Below are 19,127 nucleotides of genomic sequence, written 5' to 3'. Positions count from 1 at the left end.
CTATCACGCAGTTAATACAACACTAAGGGCTAGAGGCCCGAGGTTAACCTAGGGTTCAACCCTTAATATTAGTCTTCTTTATAGAAATATACGCCATAGCTACATGAATGTACTAAGTATTACAATACAAGCTTGCTGGAGCCAGTAGACTCCCCTGAACTACTACGCTATATTCATTTACCAGATTTGCACCAGACTGATAACTAATCCTTAAGCCCCCACATCCTGAAGTAGCTTTCACGGAACTCGGTTGGATACTTGCTTTCTGTTATGAACGTCTGCTCGTGGTCGATGAACCAGCTATCCGTTATTATTAGTACGGAGTATGGAGTAGGTATCTTCTATGGCGCATGCAAACACTCACCATTTATCCTCCTGCTCATCATAGATAATATTCTGCAGACCTGGGTCTTCCGGGTCGACGAAGCATGATAAAAATTTACTTCCAAGTAAGAGTTAGTTAACTTGGGCTTTGCAAAAGGAACGAAAAGAGATGAATCATACGTCAAATCCCTACGAAACGCTTTCCGTATCTTCTCTTTTTTTCGCTTCGTCGTACTGCCAAAAGTCGATCAGGGGTACTCCAGGACACTTCTCCATGATTAGAATAACGATGTAGCCTCCTGGGACAGGCATTGATGGATTGGTCTGCGTATGCTTCAGGTAATGTAGAAGGCGAGGGGCCACGGTGCAGTTCTTTTCGTTGAGATGCATGTTGACCTGTATCTCCTGAGCTGTTGGATATGCGACCTTGTCCATAAAGGCCTCACAGGCTCGGACCTGAGGGATAGGGCTTGCTGGATATGTGGTTGGGACCCTAATTATCATACATTATTGGTTATTAGAGTCCCGACCGCAAGTGTATATGTATATTCTTCTTTTCTTCAAGGCACGGTGCAAGCTTACTGCATGCGGACCTTGGCGATGGCTTCCATACCAACATTCGGTCCCTTGACCTGGTGGCAGTGGTATACCGCTTTGGATTCAGCAACACTTGGCTCATCTTCGTCATAATCAAGCAAAAATGAACTCTCCTTGATCTTCTTGCCAAAGCTCCATATGCTTCCATCGGGGCAGGTCATCTTCCAGTTCTCGCATTAATCACCTATCCAAGGTTCCGGCCTATAGTGGTTGCGGCGACCCATGGCGCATGCATATAATTTAAAGAACTTGAGTAGTAAAAGAGCGACGTGGAGAGTTAGAAGTGGGTAATAGCAGAGAAGATGGCAGGATGGCAGATGGTAGATGGCACAGGCCGACACGAGCGGTTTATTTATTTGGGAGCTTTAGCGCCAACCAGTTAGAACGGTGTTTGTTAGCAGGCTACGTAAGGCGGGTAACGAGTTAACTCCTTAGTGCTAGGACTAGTTACATATAGAGTTTGCTAACTAGCGCCGGCGCTTAAGTAACTTTCCATTATTCCCGCACACATGAAACTCTATGCAACTTCATCTCTCCGGTATAGCCCCTAGACGCCATGAGTTTATCAAGACATCAGATAAAAAGCCCATTCAAATCCGACAGTTACCATTTGTTTTCACCGTTTATCTATCCACTGTGAGCTGTGCTCATGTAGAAAGAAGTGGTGGTGGTGCTTGTAGCTAACAGAAGGGCCTTCCCTCGTTTTCCACAACCAACATCTCTCGTTCAATTGGCCATAACAAAATGCTTGGATGGCTGTCTTAGCTAGCGTTGGAGCAGGGGCATCTTTCCCTAGCATTTCCTGGGGGCGAAATTGATAATTTGATGCAATGTGTTTCAAACAATACCCTGTTAATGCAAGATGACTGGCTCTGCCGGTTTTATTTTTGGACTCTTTACCGCCCGCCCTTAGAAAGGAGGGCGCTACGCCGTTCATGCGATGGAGCATTCGGTCTCAAAATCTACCCGAGTGCCTTTTGCCCAATTGATACGCGCCGGCATCCACGATTACCATATACCCGAGATATTGAAGGCGCGTCACTAAAGGTTATAAAGATGGGCTTGATCTCTCCATTGTCTTCACTTGGTTCTTTTGACTATATTCACCTTTCCACTATCGGCCACACCTCCCATTCTGCCCTTCGTATTGCCTTGTTATTTTCCCTCACTCTTCTCCTTACGAATCTCTATTTTACCTTTGCGTTACAATACTGCTCTCTGTATAGTTTCCTGTTAGCCCTACCTTTATACTTTATATCATCCTTCTTATTATCAGATTATTACCCTACTTTACGTTCCTTCTCAATGGAACCCCTGACAGGTTTCGATGTTCTCGCGAAACCACTGCCTCCTGTTCTTACTCGGAGGTATTATCAAACAAACTCCTCTGCCTACCATAAGGTCTTCTATAAAGGGGGGTTGGCCAAATGGAATTTCGAAAAGGACGTCCTGCGTGCGGCTTCGAGATCCCGAGAAAATCAACACCGAATATTTTCCCAGGAATCCGAAACCCCACGGCATCCGTACAGTTTACATCGCGAGCAATACCTTTGTGGCGATGAACAATCGGTCTGTGGAAGATTTGCGCAAAATGCGCTTGGCCCTGCGACTGCAGTTGCGTTTTTGAACGGCATCCAAACCCGATTCGGCGATTTCAAAGTCTGTGATGAAGCAAGAAAAGAAAAATCTCTCATTCCAGACTTTGTCGGGGTGTCATGTTCGGCCTTGGACCTTGAAGGTCTAAAAGGGCTCACCGAAACCCCTAATCTGAAGATAGTCGGGGAAGCAAAGACGCCTTGGAAACATAATCTGTTTGCGGTATATAAGGATTGTTTTGGTAAAAAGAAAAAGGAAGGCCCTCTTCGGCATGCTCTTGGTAGGTCTTTACATTACCTTTTATTTCCTTTCTAGGCATAGGATACCTTGTTTCCTTTCTAGGCATAGGATACCTTGGCTGACTTGCATTTTTAAGGATAAATTGCGGAATACATGCATCGATTTAGCATGAAATATGGCTTCCTCACAACCTATGATTATACCATATTTCTAATGCAATCGATATTAGATTCTGGCTCTGTTTTGTACGTCAGCAGCCCTATTCTCGACTGTACCTCTGCAGATGCTAGCCGCGGCGTTGTTTCTGTTCGCCAATGCCTCTACTACCTCCTATACGTCGCCAGAAACCCCGACAGTTATATCGCCGACAATACGTATTCACGGGCCGGGTGGGTAACTAGCACGGCTCCAAAGCCGGGCAACAACCCTAACACGCCCTTTTCTAGCCGACTTGACACTCCAGAGCAGGTTGTCAAACATATGAGCCCCGCAGTGGCAAGAGTGGCTTCTACCTCAGGGTCGATTGACTTGCATTCCTACCCTCACATGGAAGTCTACACGGCGATTCTTCAATTCAACCTAGACGATATCATTGACACGCGCAAGGGACTATGTGTTCTACTCGATGACCAGCAAGTAAGGGTTAATATCAAACGACACAAGGGTGACGATGTTAGAGATAGCTCCAAGAAGGATGTCGGTGGTAGATCAGCACTCCCGGCTCTAACAGCTTCTGCTTACGGCCTCCAGCAGCCACGGACCCATGATCCCAGTACTGGAACCAGACCCATACTCGGGGGCCACACTAGGAAGCAACCGAACGCTCTACAAGAGAAGCTTGAAAGGGTTGCTGGCGAAGGTCAGATTACAGACCGAAGCCTACGTGCAGCGAGAAGAGACCAGGCCCGTGGTATCGGCCAGGAATGGGAAGATCCAACTATGTCCTCATCATCCCAAGGGGCATACTCTGACGATAGCCCGTCCAAAGGCAAGGCCAAGGCATCCGATCCCGCCTACCAGCTCTCTCAGCAGCAGGGGATCCCTTACCGCCCGGCCAAAGCAACGGATAAAGGCAAAGCTTCCGACTTTGGGCGCGGGAGTGAGCAGAAGTTCAAGGGGAAAGGAAGAGTCGCCTTCGATTATGAGCCTGAAGATGGTGGCAAGGGATGGTATGGGCAAGGCGCTTCCCACGACGAAAACCAAGGGGATGACAAGGACAAGAAACCCAAGAGAGGAGGCTTCTTCAGCAGAGGTCATTGAAGCAAGCCAGTAAGCCATTCCGTTCCTTAGTTTGGTTACAAAGTCTGATCGTTAATGTTCTATTTGATTTCCTGTCAAGGAGTGAAGGAGTTTGAGTATATAAAATGACATTCCAGTGTATGGTTATACGCAGTTTATAACTAGTTAACTACGGCGCAGAATATACTAGTTAGTGGATAGCTACGGGCCTGTCCGTTTATTGACCACTATGTAAACCGTAGTTTTTTATAAACCTTTTGTGCCATCACGATCACTAGCAGGAGCCAGCAGTCAAGTGGCCACTGCCCGCCATGCTCCTTTCCCTATTTTGTCCTCGCATGTCTGCTTCAGCTTCTCCTTAAAATGGCGTAACTTTGATACCGTCATGTTACACATCATGTGATATATTATATAATCTCTTACATAATTTTCATCTTCAACTTTGCTAAAAAACAAGCGAAGAAGAAGAAGAAGAAGGAAGAAGAAGAAAAGGAAGAGGAAGAGAAGAGGAATAAATAATAGAAGAAGAGCGAGTGACGAGGGCGACGAGCTGGAGCCGAAGCTGAAGCAGCCTTACGGAGCACTTCTTGTCGTGCTTGTTGCTTTTTGCACCAGCCCAAGGCTAGATCTTGACTAGTTGTAACCATTCCTGACTTCTCTTTGCGGCCTGACTTGTCCATCCATATCCATCACCACCGACCATCGCCAACTCTCCCCGGGCCAGCATCACCACCGACCAACTGCGGCGGACATCACAATCCAACAGCATCACCGAGAGGCCTTTCACAGCCGTCCACGGGAGTCCTGCGCTTGACGGTCCCATGAGTCCATCATAGACAGGCCCCTCGTCCTCCCCCAGCCTCCCCTTGTCGCTCCCGCTTATATAGCGACATCGCCTTTCCCGCCTCCCTCTCCTCGCTCTCCCCCCCCCCCCGAGAGATGGACACATACTCCTCCGCCATGGCTCGAGGAGCTACTCCCAGACGCTCGCCCGGCTCGGAGCAGGGCCACCACTACCCCAAGACCTCGCCTTCGTCGACCGGCTCTGTCATGGCTTCGGGAGAGGCTGCCAGCCAGGCCGTGGGCGCCAGAGTCTCGTCGGCGTCTAAGGCCTCGTCGACCAGCAGAAGCAATGTAAGTTCTCGCTAGGTGGCTGGGAACAGGTTGCTGCAGTGAAGAGTGGCAGATAGAGTGGCAGACAGAGTGGCTGACTGACTGGTGTTATGCAGGCGGACAAGCAGCTCTCGCAGATAGAAAAAAGCGTGACGCATCTCCTGGTCGCGACGAAGCAGCTGCTCGAGATGCTGACCCAGTGGTCGCGCAAGCAGGCCAAGGAGACCGAAGTCTCAGACGTCTACGTGCGCCTCGGGTACGAGTTCAACCTCGCCTGTCGCGCCTTCAGCGCCATTGGCATGGACACCGCGGACCTGGGACCCGTGCCGGACCTGCTACGCACCATCCTCGAGGACACCCTCAGCCAGGATGCCTCGCCGCAGAGCCTAGACCGATACCTGCCCCGGATCAGAGACATCATCATCAACCTCCTCCACGGCCTCAAGAGGAAGCAGGCTAAGCTGCGGTCGAGACAGGCAAAGGAAGGGAAAGTCATGCCGCCGCGTCAGGGGAGCTCTGGCAGCTTCGAGCTCGGTGACGGAGCCTCTCAACAACAACAACAAAGCCTAGAGCATACCCCTTCTACCACCACGCAGTCACCCCAGAAACGGTCCATAGGCAGCCAGCGTCAGGTTGGAGGGTCGTCCTACGATGAAGACCAGGCCTCCGTCTCGTCGAGGACAAAGTCTCCATCTCCCTGGCCAGGTGGTGACCGCAATGCGGGAGGTGCCAGCTTCTCGGAGCGTGAAGCCAGCAGACAGGAGGCCCAACGGTCACTCGTCCAGTCCTCAGCCACTACTTCTTCTTCACTCTCCAGCTTCACAATGCAGAACATGCCCGTTGTGCCTCCACATGGCGACTCAGACTTGCAGCACCACCAGCACCACCAAAAACGACCAGAGTCCCCTTCTTACAATGCTCATAACTTCCCCCACCCGCCGCCTCCCTTGCCTCCCACTTCCAAGCAAAACGACGCCATAGGCATGCTGCAGCGAAGCGGCGAGCTCGAAAGGAGAGCGTCTCGCAGGTTCTCTGCCTACCAGATCCAGAAACACCTCGGCGGCTCTCCCAGCGGCATCCCCGTCCTCCCTCCAGCCCAGAACTCTCCCATCCCCAACCGCGGCCAGGATGTCCGTGAGTCCATGAACGCCGTCCGTCTACGAGGACCCCACCTGCATGAACGCCAGAGATCGAGGAACCGGGTCGCTGGCGCTGGCGCCGCCGCCGCTGCCGCATCGTCGGACAAGACTGCAGCATCACCAACCAGCCACGATGCCGCAGCACTAAGTAAACTAGATCCAAATGCGGCTGATTCTGTGGCGTCCAGTAGTAGCCCCTTAGCAAGGACGCCAACGGATAAGCTTCGGTCCTCCCAAAGAGAGTTTGATGCTCCTCCAGGTTCTTCGTTGCCGGGAGGAGGACTGCCACAGATTGCAGAGCAGGAGTCGGCGGCATCGATTGAGCACAGCAGGAAGCCCGATGGTGGCCATGCTTCCTCCTCCATACCTCGAAGCCACCTCGATAAGCCGCTCCCGTCTCCCTCCACGCCACTGCAGTCTCACAGACCGGACTACACTCCTGAACACTCTCCGCCTCCAACCAAGGATCTCACCCTGTTCCTGCAGTACAAGAGCAAAATAAAAAAGTACGTTCTCCCCGAGGGATACTCCGGCCTGACCATAGCTCGCCTCCAGCTCGCCTTTATCGAGAAATTCGCTTGGAACACACATAGCAACGGTGCAGACCTGCCCGAGATATATATACAAGATCCCGTCTCCGGTATCCGCCATGAACTCGAAGACCTGCGGGATGTCAAAGATAGATCTGTCCTTGTGCTTAATGTTGAAGTCTTGGACGAAGTCAGAAAGCATTTTGACGAGAGTGTTGGAGGCATTCGGAGTGTTGTCGAGAGTGTCAGGGATGTCATCGACGGACATGGAACCTCCATCCAACGCCTCATCGACCGCCAGCAGGAAACATCAAAGGAGATATCACGCCTAGCCGCTGTTGGTCCCGGAGGCATTTCTGGCGGCGCCCTCTCTGGCTCGAGACCGTCTGTTGTCGGCGCGGGAGGCAAGACCGCTGAGATGCAGGGCCTGCGTGAAGACCTCGCCTCCCTTCGCCAGACCTACTCAGCCTTCTCGTCAGACATCGCCTCATCCATGGCCAATATCCGAGCCAAAGCCAAACAGGTCAAGTCTGCAGCTGTAGACGCCGTTGTCCCATCCTTCGAAGGTGGTTCCGGCGCCGGCCACGCTCGTGTCCAAGCAGGCAAGAAAGAGCTCGCTGACGAATCCGAGAAACTGGTCGCTCGTGTGGATGACCTGCAGGACTTGGTCGAAGACCTACGCAAGGATGTCGTCACTCGTGGAGTTAGACCGCTACCACGCCAGCTCGAGGCCGTCGGTCGAGACATCAGTGCCGTGACCAAGGAACTCAAGAAGATGCAAGACTTCCTGAAACGCGAGAAGCCCATCTGGACTAAGATCTGGGAGAAGGAACTCCAGCTCGTCTGTGAAGAGCGAGACCAGTTGACCATGCAGGAGGATCTAGCCGTCGACCTGGAAGACGACCTCGAGAAGGCCACGCAGACTTTTGCCCTCGTTGAACAGGCTACCAAACAGCAGGCCCTTGAAAGTGTGGGAGCTAACCCCAACAACATCGCGGTACGGAATGTATCTCGCACTCATAACCCGAACATCGACCCGGCCGATGCAAAGGACAGCGTGCTAGGTGAAGTCCGTGCCTTGCAGCCCAACCACGAGTCGCGCCTGGAGGCCATTGAGCGAGCCGAAAAGGCACGCCAGAGGGAGCTGGAGAGCCGGCGAGGAGGCGAGTTTCAAAAGGAACTGAGCAGTTTCGTAGGCGCCAATAAGCTTAAGAATACCGGCGGCTTTGAAGAGCTCGAACGTGTCCGCAAGGAAAAAGAAGAAAGCATCCGAAGAGAGGTCTGGGAGCGCATGCAGGGCCTCCTCCCAGCTGAGCCAGAGATGCTACCCACCAACGGCGAAGACCAAGAAGATGAGCACCTCGAAGCCAACTCTGCAGACGACCAGCCTACCTCGCCCGGCCGTGACACCGAAGAGGACAAAGATGCGCCAGGCGCTAATGCTGATGCTGGCGGCAACCGTGACTCCACGGGCAATCAGTCTGATAGACGGTCCTCAGGCCATCGATCATCCGATACACCTGGTATGTCGGATCAAACTGCATAACCAATCAAAGAAGACAAAGCAATACGGTATCTCTCTTCGTTGTTCTATATACAGTGCTATGTTTCTGATATAATTTTGTTGTACGACTTCAGTTTCACCAGGAAAAAAGCGCTCGTCATGGCTCACGGCCATCTTCTCCTCCTAAACCATCTGCATCCTCCACCCTCCACCTTTCATCCATCCATCCATCCATGAATTCACCTTTACGCCCGGCCGTCGCTTGACCTCGCTGTTCCTTTTGTTTGTTAACCCACAACATACACTTAGCCAGCAACGCACCCACGCCTCTCTCCCATACATATATCAGGGGTACCATCGTCCCGTTGGATTTCTCTCTTTTTGCTCTAGTTCTTCTCCATCTTTCTTCAGCCTGATGATTGATTGATTGATTGATTCATTCATTCATTCACTCATTCACTCACCAACCCGCACTCATTTCCTGTCCTTCTTCCTACCGATTATATATGCTCTAAACCACAATTCCTCGCATGTTTATCATATTGTACGTGTTTATCTTTACGAGACGATTCTGTGCCCATGCCCGATACCCAATTTCATCTTTTACTGTTTGCTTGCTTTTCTTCATTTATACTTGTTTTTCTTCGTTGATATACATGTCGCTTCGCTTTGGAAATTCTGGTCTGGATAATTAATTGTCGTATTGGCGGCCCTCGAAAGGGGAAGCGATTAATTAACCCTCCTTGCTTATTTACTCACAACCGGCCCTTTTCTGCATATATACTTATTCACCTTTTGGTAGATATTGTTCGCAAATAGTTTTTGGCTGCCTAAGATGATGTAAATACTAAGATTCGTCTGACGTCACTCTTTACTAACGGCCAAGAAGCTGTCAAATTAGGCTTCACTAACTATTTAGGGATTTGAACAAGGGTTCATCCATCTCCGCACTGCTGTTTCATCCAACTCGTCTACAGCGAGTAAAAGGTCCCTTTTTAAAAAGCTGGTTGGCCAGCTAAATAAGTAGATGTTTTATTAAAGGCGAGCTAGGCCTTGGTGGCGTTTTTTTGCTGTTGCCCTGGCCTTCGTCACCAAGCACCGTAACTAACGAACGGAAGAAACCATGCATTTTGGTCGATTTACGGTGTCACAGTCGAGTTAAAACCACATCACACTCAGTATGCAGAGACTCAGCAGCTGCGTCGCACAGAGAAGACGAATTAGTTTATCGATATTAGGCCATATGTTTGATATATCGCATCTCTTGGTTATTTTCGTTGTTTTTGTTTCTTTTCCTTCGACGCAAGCAGCGGTGGCTGGGAACAGCCTTGATGACCGGGTTTTCAACAGCAACAACTGCTCAGCAGCCGATGGCTTGATACCAGCGAGGCATGGTGACAACGATGGGGAATACCCTTTCTTGGTGCGAAAGATGTCAGACAACCCTGGACAGAAGTTCTTCGCTCATTACTGGCGGCTGGGTAACTCGGACAGCAACATCGTTTCTTCAGGTGAAGAGGCGGAACATTCCACAGACGGGACATCGTTGAATGCTAGATCGCCTCTTCTCCTGCGTCATCATCCGCTACCTGGAGTTGGGCGATCAGTGCTTGGGAAACGAGGCTTTGAGTGTCCGGCCGGAAGTGCTCCGTGTACATCAATAAACCGACCAAAGAGCTGTTGTCAAACGGGAGATGTCTGTCTAATCGTAAAGGACACTGGATTAGGCGATGTTGGCTGCTGTCCCAAGGGCCAGGACTGTTCAGGTCAACTAATCTCATGTCCTAAGGGATACGCTACTTGTCCGGCCAACCTGGGCGGTGGTTGTTGCACACCGGGATATACCTGTGTGGCTGAAGGTTGTCTGCTCGTCTCAACTACTACGATTATAGTTACGCTGTCATCATCCACGATAACGACGGTATCAACTATCAGCCAAACTACTGTTGCTCCACCAGTACCGCCTCCGTCGCCAACTGCAACAGCACCGACAATTTTGCCGCCTGGCCGTCCCACTTCGAACCCATCGACTTCTACCGCTAGCATCCCGGATCTATGTCCCATTGGGTTTTATGCATGTAGTGCTGTATATGGCGGTGGATGTTGCCAAACAGGGCGGAACTGCGAAACAACCTCTTGTCCGGTTACTGCATCTCTGACCACAGTTGAAAGCAATGGAGTCACTGTTGTGATTCCCGTTGAAACTACCCCTACCTCAGCCCCTGCTACGCCCACCCGGAGGTGTGCGGAGGGATGGATGAGTTGCGCACCAAGTGATAGTGGAGGGTGTTGCCCGAATGGATATCAATGCGGCCAGGTTAGCTGCACTGCATCGGCTACAAACATTGGGACTGCAGTGATCGGTAAAGCGCAGCCAGGTAATTCTGGTAATCGGCTTGCGCCGATGATGTATGCATGGAATATAGGCCTGATGATCTTTGGCTTTTTGCTGTGGGTGGACATCTAACGAGGACTTGACATATTATTTTGTTTACTTGGCTAGGATTTCGGAGTTGGCCTTTTTATATTCGCACATTTTACTTCGACATTATGCTTATACGAATGTACGCGCCCAGAGATGCCATGACGAGAATGACAATGGACTACACAAACTTATAGGAATAAATTTGACATATCTGAAGTAACAGGTAACAGTAAAATGAACGAAACACTATCTAGAACGTATCTTCTATCAAATCTAAAGTGGCCGCCCCCAACTCTATGACAAGGGTTTGTCTATCATGAAGATTCTAAACACCCTCAAGTGCTGCGCAAACAAAAGAATGAACTTCAAATACAACACCAGGCCCATAATATATATAAAAGTATAATAACCGAGAAGAGAAAAATAGAGAAGTTGAGAGCAGAGGAGTAACTTTTCGCAAGACAATCAAAGCTTGCTCTTGTCATTCTTCACAAGGGTGTTGCTCCATGGGTAAGGATCAAAGGTTAACTCGTTAAGAGGGTTTTGCTCACTTGCACGGAGGAACAGGTCTTCGTAGACTTTTCCGTCATATTTGCCGAGAGAGCTGTCAAGTTGCCAGTCAGGGAACTTCCATGAATCAACAAGACGGATGGCATGAGGGCGGATCTCATCGAGTAGCCTCATGACAGCCTTAGTGCGGGTAAGGATGATCTGTCTCGTAGTAACGGCTCCAGAGGTAAAGAAGTCAGCCGACTCACGCTCGAGGGTGTGCAGAGAGTGAAGCCGGAAGAGCTTTCGAAGGACGTCGAGGGTCGGCTCGTCGATTCCTAGAGAGGCAGCAGCCTCGGCAGAAGAGCCAGATGGGAAGACAGCTTCGTAAAAGTTCTTGACAACGAGGTACTGGGAGTGAGCGGTGGATAGTCTCCAGAAGTCGACGAGGAGGCTGTTCCATGATCGCTTCTCGACGTCACGGTGCTTGAGAGCCTCGAAAGTCAGGTATGCTGTTCTCCAGGCAAACGCGGCAACGATGTCAGCGTCGTTTTCAAGGATATCGAAGGCAGCACCAGTCTCACGGCGAGAGAGGTAGGATTGAAGGATAGTGCAGGTATCGTTGTTGGCTGGTTTGCCGACAAAGACGGATCGAGCAGATTTAAGGAGCTATGTAGACGTTAGCTATTTGGGTCTAGATTCAACAACAGTGTAAGAAGTAACTCACATATCGGGCAACCTGCTGGGTCAACATATAGTTGTCACCTTCCCAGGTGGTGGTGGGCAGGTAATCAGAGTACCAGGGACCAATTCCACTATAGCTGCTGTAGCCATGACCGCCACAAGCACGACGGCACACTTCCAGTCCTTCGGCGGCGATTGTGCTTCCCAGAGCCTTAAGACCGCATGAAGTAGCATGGAGGTCAGCCAAGAGATCGGCACCAGGGTTTAGCTCCTCGGGACCAGCACCCCTGCTACTTGCCTGTTTGCTGGCAGACTTCTTCATGATGGCCTGGTTGTGGTCGTATAGCGCCATCATGCCACGGCCAGTGAAGTGCAGAGCGAAAGTGGCGGCGAGCAAGGGGAGAAGGCGAATCTGCACCATCTTGTAGTTAAGGACCTGGTTCTCGCCAGGTTCGTTAGCAGGAGCATCACGGTCCTGGAACTGTCTTCGGACAGCACAGTATCTAGTAGCAATGGTGACGCCGCGGGCAAGTACGCCGCCAGATTGGAGGACGATGGTCGATCGAACCCAGGTGAGGGTACCGTAGATCAGAGATGGGGAGGCAGGTCGGACGTATTTGTTGGTGTTAGGGTCAACGCCAGAGAAGCGAGCCAACATATTGGCGTGAGGAATCTTGACCTTGTTGAAGAGCAGGAATCCATTGTCCATGGTGCTGGGAAAGGTTAGCCCAGCCAGGAACGTACGGTGGCAAGAAAGAAAAGTATACTCACTTATAGCCGAACTTGGGACCAATGTCACCAACATGGACGTTCTCAAGAGGCTTGTGAGTTTTGAGGTTCCTGATTTGGACCACGAATGGGTGAGGCCCGTAGTTCTTCCCGTTGAGATAAAGCTGGGCCATGACAACGGCGTGGTTAGCGGTTCTTCCGAGAGAGCCAATCCACCACTTGGATGCAGTCAGGGATGGGGAGTGTATAGTGAAGGTCTTGTCCTCCGGATTCCAAGTAGCGGTGGTCTCGAGACCTCTGACATTCGAGCCATGGCCGAGCTCCGTCTGAGCATAGCATCCAATGATCTCATATCTCTCAGCTGGCTCTAGGAAGAGCTTGTGCTGCTCTGGAGTGCCTTGATTTCTGAGAGTGACCTATACATGCAGTTAGAAATGCACACTTGACAGTAGGGATGCACATAAGTAATTGATATCCTCTTACCAAGAACATGGTGGCATGGAGGCCGTATGGAGTTGGTTCGCTGATCAAGTTGTTGGCCATGAGAAAGTCATCCTCGGACCAGTTATGCTGCTTCTTCAGCTGTTCCAGACGCTTTGCCTTTGCAAGCGATCTCTGAACCCGTTCAACGCGGCCGAGCGAGTGGTTCTGGGACTTATCAAAGACTTCTTCATGCTGGATGAGGGAGAGGATACGGTCCTGTCTCTCTAGCACTTCTTTGGTATGCAGTAGCTCCGCCAGCTTATCAACCGAGACATTGGACTGATCCCGTTCATGCTTGAGAAGCTCTGAGCCCTGAGGCCCGGAGGGGACCAGCTTCTTCACCCAATCCGGAGAAGAGACCATGGTGACAAGATATATATGATAATAATAAGATAATAAGGAGTACAAACGGCGAAGGGGGCTGAGCGGAGGGAGTGAGGGAAAAGCTGGGGAGCTGGAGTACACAGAAAGGAGAAACCGGGGGATGAGCCAGATATAAGAACTACAGATAAGAGACGAGCAACGCCTTTTTGATCACAAGATGTCGGCTTTTCTTCTGCGTCTCCAGAGCGAGTCTTTGGGATTTCACGATAAGCGGAAGCTCCAGGAAGAGAAAAAAAAAAGATGCCGAGGTAGAGAGTGGCTTATCTAAGCGTAAGCGCCCCCCCTATATTTCTTTTTCTTTCATCGAGGAGCGAACGACTGAAGCCGCCTGCAGGGGACGGACGCAAGGAAGAGGCCGCCCGGCGAGATTTTAGGCGCAAGGAAGCCTCCCATAGCTGCTTCTTCGTCACGAGCTTCTTCCCTGCACCGAGCTTCGCATGCATGACGTTCGTCAGATCTCCGCCGCGTTGGTTTACACACTTAGGGTGTACGGAGCAGAGAGCAGGCAGATTTTCTACAGCGGAATCGTATACACAGAATATAGGGATATAGGGATACGGGTTGCCTGCAGTTAACAATCACGTCTTTCTTATCTTTATTACTGCTGTTGCTTTTGCTGCTGTTACTGCTGGTCTCAAGGTTGATGATCTGATATCGGCTAACCTTCCGCGTCAATGCCCCTTGGCCGCGCTCTACCTTCCCTCCAGGGCTGCTTATTTCCCCGGATTATCTATTCCCCGTTCCGACTGCCCGCCAAGCAAATCCGCCAGAAAAGGAAAAGCGCAAAAAAGCGACAACGTCCAACAATTCATTTCGATATATTTCGTTGTTTTGCCTGCAATCATCAACTTTCGGTCCACAAGCAAGCTGACGTCGCAGCTATATTTCAACCTCTTTCCCCCTTGGATGGTCTCTTAAAGGCTGCTCTGTTCCAAAACGGCATCGGCTCGCTACCTGGCGTCCATCAATTGGGCCCGAACGGGGGATAAAAAATCGGCGTCAAAATCCCGACCTCATCTAAACTAGCTACTCCCCACTACTGGCCGCTTACCTCGCCCAGGCTTTTTTGCAGCCCGTTGCATCGTGATAAGGTCATCTACCCAACATTGCACAGACAATCAAAGGCGACGATCATGTCTGCGCGTGCCCTCTCCCTTCCCGTCCGTTCGCGGTGCCTCTTCCGGACTCCACAACATGCTCGGTTCTCAACCCGGACGTCTCTGCTTGGTGCTGGAGGTCACTACGATCCACCGACTGGATGGCTCTTTGGTGTTAAGCCAGGTCACAAATACGTCAAGGAAGGCTGGGAGACCATCTTCTACTATGGTTTCTTCGGAAGCTTCCTCGTTGCCGGCATTGCCTACGTCTTCAAGCCAGATACCTCGTATGCCCACCTACAAACTCTTACATCCCTTTCCTTAGCCAACGTTACTAACACCAATTGATCTTTAGGATACAAACATGGGCTCTTGAAGAGGCACGAAGAAGACTTGAAAAAGAAGGCATCCTAGAAGATCCCGACAAAGTCCAGAAACAATGATTCTCTCCCTCCACACCGGATATGAATCTTCCTGCTTCTAGACTTTGTTCGATTGTCGTTGTTGTTATTGTTGTTGTTGTTGCTGCTACTACTCTTGCTGTATATATGCCTGTTTCTTTGTCATGGAGGAAAGTGGAATTTGCGCGTCGTTCGTCAGCACAAAGTTGGTTGGGAGTAGTGAAACAGTCGAAAGCGAGAAAAGGCCTCGAGGAAAACACGGTACACCAGATGATGGCTTCAAGAGTTTTAGAACGGAACTAGACGCCCCCTCCCCATCCTCTTTTCACTTATCTACTTTTCTATTATCTTTCGGTTTCTCCATGCACTGGGAAATACTATCCTGTCTAATCGTCCTTTCTTTTTGCCTGGAACAGAGCATCCACATTATCCTTTCTACTGTTTTGATACTTCTTCCTTATATAGACAGGCTAATGGGAAGCCACTCTACTCGCATAGCTAGATTCATTAGCCTCCTGCAGCACATCTGTCTGTTTATATCTATGCTCTACATTTAATAAGGGACAGCGATATCAGACTCCTCATTAGCTGGGCCGGCCCGACCTAACCCATATCACGTGATGTACGATAACAAAAAATCGGCTATCAACCATCTCAGAGCTCTTTTGTCAAGCATTTCAATTAGCTTGAAGGGTGAGCGCGGAGTAGGATATAACCAATTTATGTCGGTATGTCCAAGTCTTAGCGATAGCTCGGTGTGATTTCCCTGTGTAGCTAATTTCACAGATACGAAATTCATGCCACTTGGGCCCTTGATTTTTGATATCAGAGACCACCTAGCTACACGGCCAAAATGAAGAGTCTACGAAGAAACCATTCCTCGAATCCTCATGCCTCGAATGTCTCCAGCAAGATCTTTGTACGCTCCACAAAGAGCGGCAAAGTCCAGAAAATAGTGCGCGAGCTATACCTCAGACAAGATATCCCGTGCTCGTCAAGATTATGCACCGCATGCCTCTCATACGCCCCGACAGATGCTAATGGTTTTGGTAAGATTGCTCAGCTGCCGGCGTCAAGTGCCAATTTATTGACTGAATTTTTATCTAGTTACACCATTCGTTCTCTCGGAGAAGCCCGCTGGTACAAAACGGTTCCCAAAGGGCCATTACTTGCTTCCTGACACGAATGCATTACTCAATGCGATGGATCTCTTTGAACAGACAAGCGCTTTCTACGATGTCATAATTCTGCAGACTGTGTTAGAGGAGCTCAAGAACCAGTCTTTACCCCTATACAACAGGTTGATATCCCTGATACGGAGCGAAGAGAAACGGTACTATCTGTTTTTTAACGAATTTCGGCTGGAAACTCATGTCAGAAGGGGTGCACACGAGAGTATAAATGACCGCAACGACCGGGCTGTCAGAACAGCTGCGAAGTGGTACACCAATCACCTCCAAGAGGCCAAAAGGGCTGGCCAGAAGGAACAAAATATCCCTGCTATCGTGGTGCTTACAGATGATAAGGGGAACGCCGCCAAGGCAGACGAAGAAGGCGTGACCGCACTGTCGTTGACAGACTATATATCTGGACTTGAAGATGCAGACAGACTACTGGACATGGTCAACGAGTCAAAATTGGCACATGAATCTAAGCCAAAGAAGGGAGAGATGTTGTACTCTGCCTATTATTCCATGTCAAAGATTATGACGATGATAAGAGCTGGTACCCTTCACCAAGGGATATTCAATGTCTCTCCTTACAACTATCTTGAGGGAAGCGTGAATGTCCCTGCTTTTGAGAAATCACTCCTAATTCTCGGACGGGATAATAGCAACCGGGCAATTTCTGGTGATATTGTCGTCGTGGAAGTGTTGCCCAAGGACCAGTGGAAAACGCCTTCCTCGAAAATTATCGACGAGGAAGCTTTAACAAAAGATGACAATCCGGAGGCAGAAGAAAACGAGGCCGTAGTGACGGAGCGCGAGAGAAAAGCTCTACAGGAAGAAGTCCGAAAAGCTCATGGAACAGTAACTGAAAGCCGTCCGCAACCAACTGCAAAGGTGGTTGGTATCATCAAAAGGAATTGGCGACAATACGTTGGGCACATCGACGGATCATCTAGCTCACATGCTTCGTCGGCTGGTCGACGTCAGCAGACAGTCTTCGTCATTCCCATGGACAAACGAGTGCCAAAGATAAGGATACGAACGCGACAAGGAAATGAGCTTATGGGACAGAGAATATTAATCACAATAGACTCCTGGGATAGGGATTCTCGATACCCTGTGGGTCATTTTGTGCGCTCCCTAGGAGAAGTAGAAACCAAAGGCGCCGAGACAGAGGCGCTATTGTTAGAGTACGATGTGCAATATAAACCGTTTCCCCAGACTGTTTTGGATTGCCTGCCGCCGGAAGGCCACGATTGGAAAGTTCCAGCGGACAAGTCCGACCCTGGATGGAAAGATAGAAAAGACTTAAGAGAGCTACTTGTCTGCAGTATCGACCCGCCCGGTTGCCAGGATATTGATGATGCCCTTCATTCACGGCCGTTAACGAACGGTAACTTTGAAGTTGGTGTTCATATTGCAGACGTTTCCAACTTTGTAAGGCCGAATAACGCCATGGATACGGAGGCTAGCATGCGAGGAACAACAGTCTATCTAGTGGACAAGCGGATCGACATGCTTCCAATGCTACTTGGAACTGATCTCTGCTCTCTTAAACCTCATGTTGAACGCTACGCATTCTCTGTATTGTGGGAAATAACTCCTGAGGCTGAGATTGTGTCTTCTAGTTTTACCAAGTCTGTCATTTTTTCTCGCGAAGCTTTCAGCTACGAGCAGGCTCAACTGCGCATTGATGATCAGTCGAAAACAGACGATTTGACAGCAAGCATGCGCACTCTCCTCCGGCTGTCTAAACTTCTTCGACAGAAGAGAATGGATGCAGGAGCATTGAACCTTGCGTCTCCGGAGGTCCGAATTGAAACAGACTCAGAACTCTCCGACCCTGTTGCGGATGTCAAGACAAAGGCTCTTTTGGACACAAACAGCCTGGTTGAGGAGTTCATGCTACTCGCCAATATTTCGGTTGCTGCCAGAATCTACGAATCATTCCCCCAGACCGCGCTTCTGCGGAGACATGCTACGCCACCACCTTCAAATTTCGAGGAACTGATAACTCAACTCTCGAAAAAGCGCAACCTCACACTAGATGTATCCAGCTCGCTGGCTCTAGCCAACTCCCTAGACAAATGCGTTGACGAGAGAAACCCTTTCTTCAACACTCTCATTCGTATTCTAGCCACGCGGTGCATGACTTCTGCCGAATATTTCTGCGCTGGGGCACATTCAGAGTCCGAATTCAGGCATTACGGGCTTGCATCGCCGATATATACCCATTTCACATCGCCAATTCGACGTTATGCTGATCTTGTTGTTCATCGACAACTGGCTGCCGCCATCGGCTATGAGGGCCCAGGAGCCTCTGCCGGTGAGGGACTAACTACCCGAAGTAAACTAGATGACATTTGCAAAAATATCAACCATAGACATCGGAATGCCCAGTTTGCCGGTCGAGCCAGTATAGAGTACTATGTTGGTCAAGCGCTTAAAGCAAGGGGTGAGATAGAAGCTAGGCGCCTTGGGTCCGAAGTCGCTCCTGGTGTCGATGAAGAGGGCTACGTGATGCGTGTATTTGATAATGGCGTTGTTGTCTTTATTCCACGGTTCGGTATTGAAGGGGTTGTCCGGTTGGAAGATTTTGTTCTGGATGGCCAACAGGCAAAGGCCTTTGATCCAAGCGCAAGCAAGCAAATTGCCGCCCGGAGAGAAAGCGAGTTTGACAATGAACAATATTCTCTCAAGGTATGGGACAAAGGAGCTGACGGAGATGAAAAGACACCGTCACAACCAAGCTCCAACAGCATGGGTGTCGAGTTGTTTGATAAGGTCAAGGTAAACGTTAGGTCCGTCAAGGAAGAAAAGGGGCGTGGAGCAGGCAAAAGAAGAGTACGAGTGTTGATCCTAGAGAAAGTGTGATGTGTCTTGCTTTCATTGTGTCGGACTGCCCTGCCAATTTACCACAGCTTTTGATGCAATTGAATTATCGGCCATTCATTCTATCATTCATCAGTTACACGTCATAAAAT

General features: G+C 50.0%; 8 protein-coding genes across 8 annotated transcripts; 5 read left to right on the top strand and 3 right to left on the bottom strand.

The window, feature by feature from the left end:
* Positions 1–203: 203 nt before the first annotated feature.
* MGYG_08609 (hypothetical protein) lies at positions 204–1,082 on the bottom strand (the record flags this gene model as incomplete). The annotated part of the gene is made up of 4 exons (XM_003169015.1): positions 204–300; positions 365–442; positions 518–817; positions 907–1,082. 4 exons carry the CDS (start codon positions 1,080–1,082, stop codon positions 204–206), a joined length of 651 nt encoding a protein of 216 aa, XP_003169063.1.
* A 1,144-nt stretch (positions 1,083–2,226) lies between these two features.
* MGYG_08608 (hypothetical protein) lies at positions 2,227–4,017 on the top strand (the record flags this gene model as incomplete). Its single annotated transcript, XM_003169014.1, has 3 exons — positions 2,227–2,797; positions 2,987–3,146; positions 3,204–4,017. The coding sequence occupies 3 exons, from the start codon at positions 2,227–2,229 to the stop codon at positions 4,015–4,017; spliced, it is 1,545 nt and encodes a 514-aa protein (XP_003169062.1).
* A 270-nt stretch (positions 4,018–4,287) lies between these two features.
* On the bottom strand, positions 4,288–4,676 carry MGYG_08607 (hypothetical protein; the record flags this gene model as incomplete). Its single annotated transcript, XM_003169013.1, has 2 exons — positions 4,288–4,436; positions 4,535–4,676. 2 exons carry the CDS (start codon positions 4,674–4,676, stop codon positions 4,288–4,290), a joined length of 291 nt encoding a protein of 96 aa, XP_003169061.1.
* Positions 4,677–4,956: 280 nt separating this feature from the next.
* MGYG_08606 (bud site selection protein 6) lies at positions 4,957–8,469 on the top strand (the record flags this gene model as incomplete). Its single annotated transcript, XM_003169012.1, has 3 exons — positions 4,957–5,130; positions 5,226–8,301; positions 8,417–8,469. 3 exons carry the CDS (start codon positions 4,957–4,959, stop codon positions 8,467–8,469), a joined length of 3,303 nt encoding a protein of 1,100 aa, XP_003169060.1.
* Positions 8,470–9,462: 993 nt separating this feature from the next.
* On the top strand, positions 9,463–10,749 carry MGYG_08605 (hypothetical protein; the record flags this gene model as incomplete). Its single annotated transcript, XM_003169011.1, has 1 exon — positions 9,463–10,749. The coding sequence occupies one exon, from the start codon at positions 9,463–9,465 to the stop codon at positions 10,747–10,749; it is 1,287 nt and encodes a 428-aa protein (XP_003169059.1).
* A 423-nt stretch (positions 10,750–11,172) lies between these two features.
* MGYG_08604 (acyl-coenzyme A oxidase 1) lies at positions 11,173–13,455 on the bottom strand (the record flags this gene model as incomplete). Its single annotated transcript, XM_003169010.1, has 4 exons — positions 11,173–11,865; positions 11,924–12,593; positions 12,652–13,025; positions 13,093–13,455. The coding sequence occupies 4 exons, from the start codon at positions 13,453–13,455 to the stop codon at positions 11,173–11,175; spliced, it is 2,100 nt and encodes a 699-aa protein (XP_003169058.1).
* Positions 13,456–14,609: 1,154 nt separating this feature from the next.
* On the top strand, positions 14,610–15,016 carry MGYG_08603 (NADH:ubiquinone oxidoreductase kDa subunit; the record flags this gene model as incomplete). The annotated part of the gene is made up of 2 exons (XM_003169009.1): positions 14,610–14,860; positions 14,929–15,016. The coding sequence occupies 2 exons, from the start codon at positions 14,610–14,612 to the stop codon at positions 15,014–15,016; spliced, it is 339 nt and encodes a 112-aa protein (XP_003169057.1).
* Positions 15,017–15,827: 811 nt separating this feature from the next.
* Positions 15,828–19,017, top strand: MGYG_08602 (mitotic control protein dis3; the record flags this gene model as incomplete). The annotated part of the gene is made up of 2 exons (XM_003169008.1): positions 15,828–16,023; positions 16,082–19,017. 2 exons carry the CDS (start codon positions 15,828–15,830, stop codon positions 19,015–19,017), a joined length of 3,132 nt encoding a protein of 1,043 aa, XP_003169056.1.
* Positions 19,018–19,127: the final 110 nt, after the last annotated feature.

Source organism: Nannizzia gypsea, genomic scaffold, assembly GCF_000150975.2.
Source record: "Nannizzia gypsea CBS 118893 supercont1.10 genomic scaffold, whole genome shotgun sequence".
NCBI lineage: Eukaryota > Fungi > Ascomycota > Eurotiomycetes > Onygenales > Arthrodermataceae > Nannizzia > Nannizzia gypsea.
The sequence above is the reverse complement of the archived record's forward strand: the minus strand, read 5'-3'. Positions and strand labels throughout refer to the sequence as shown.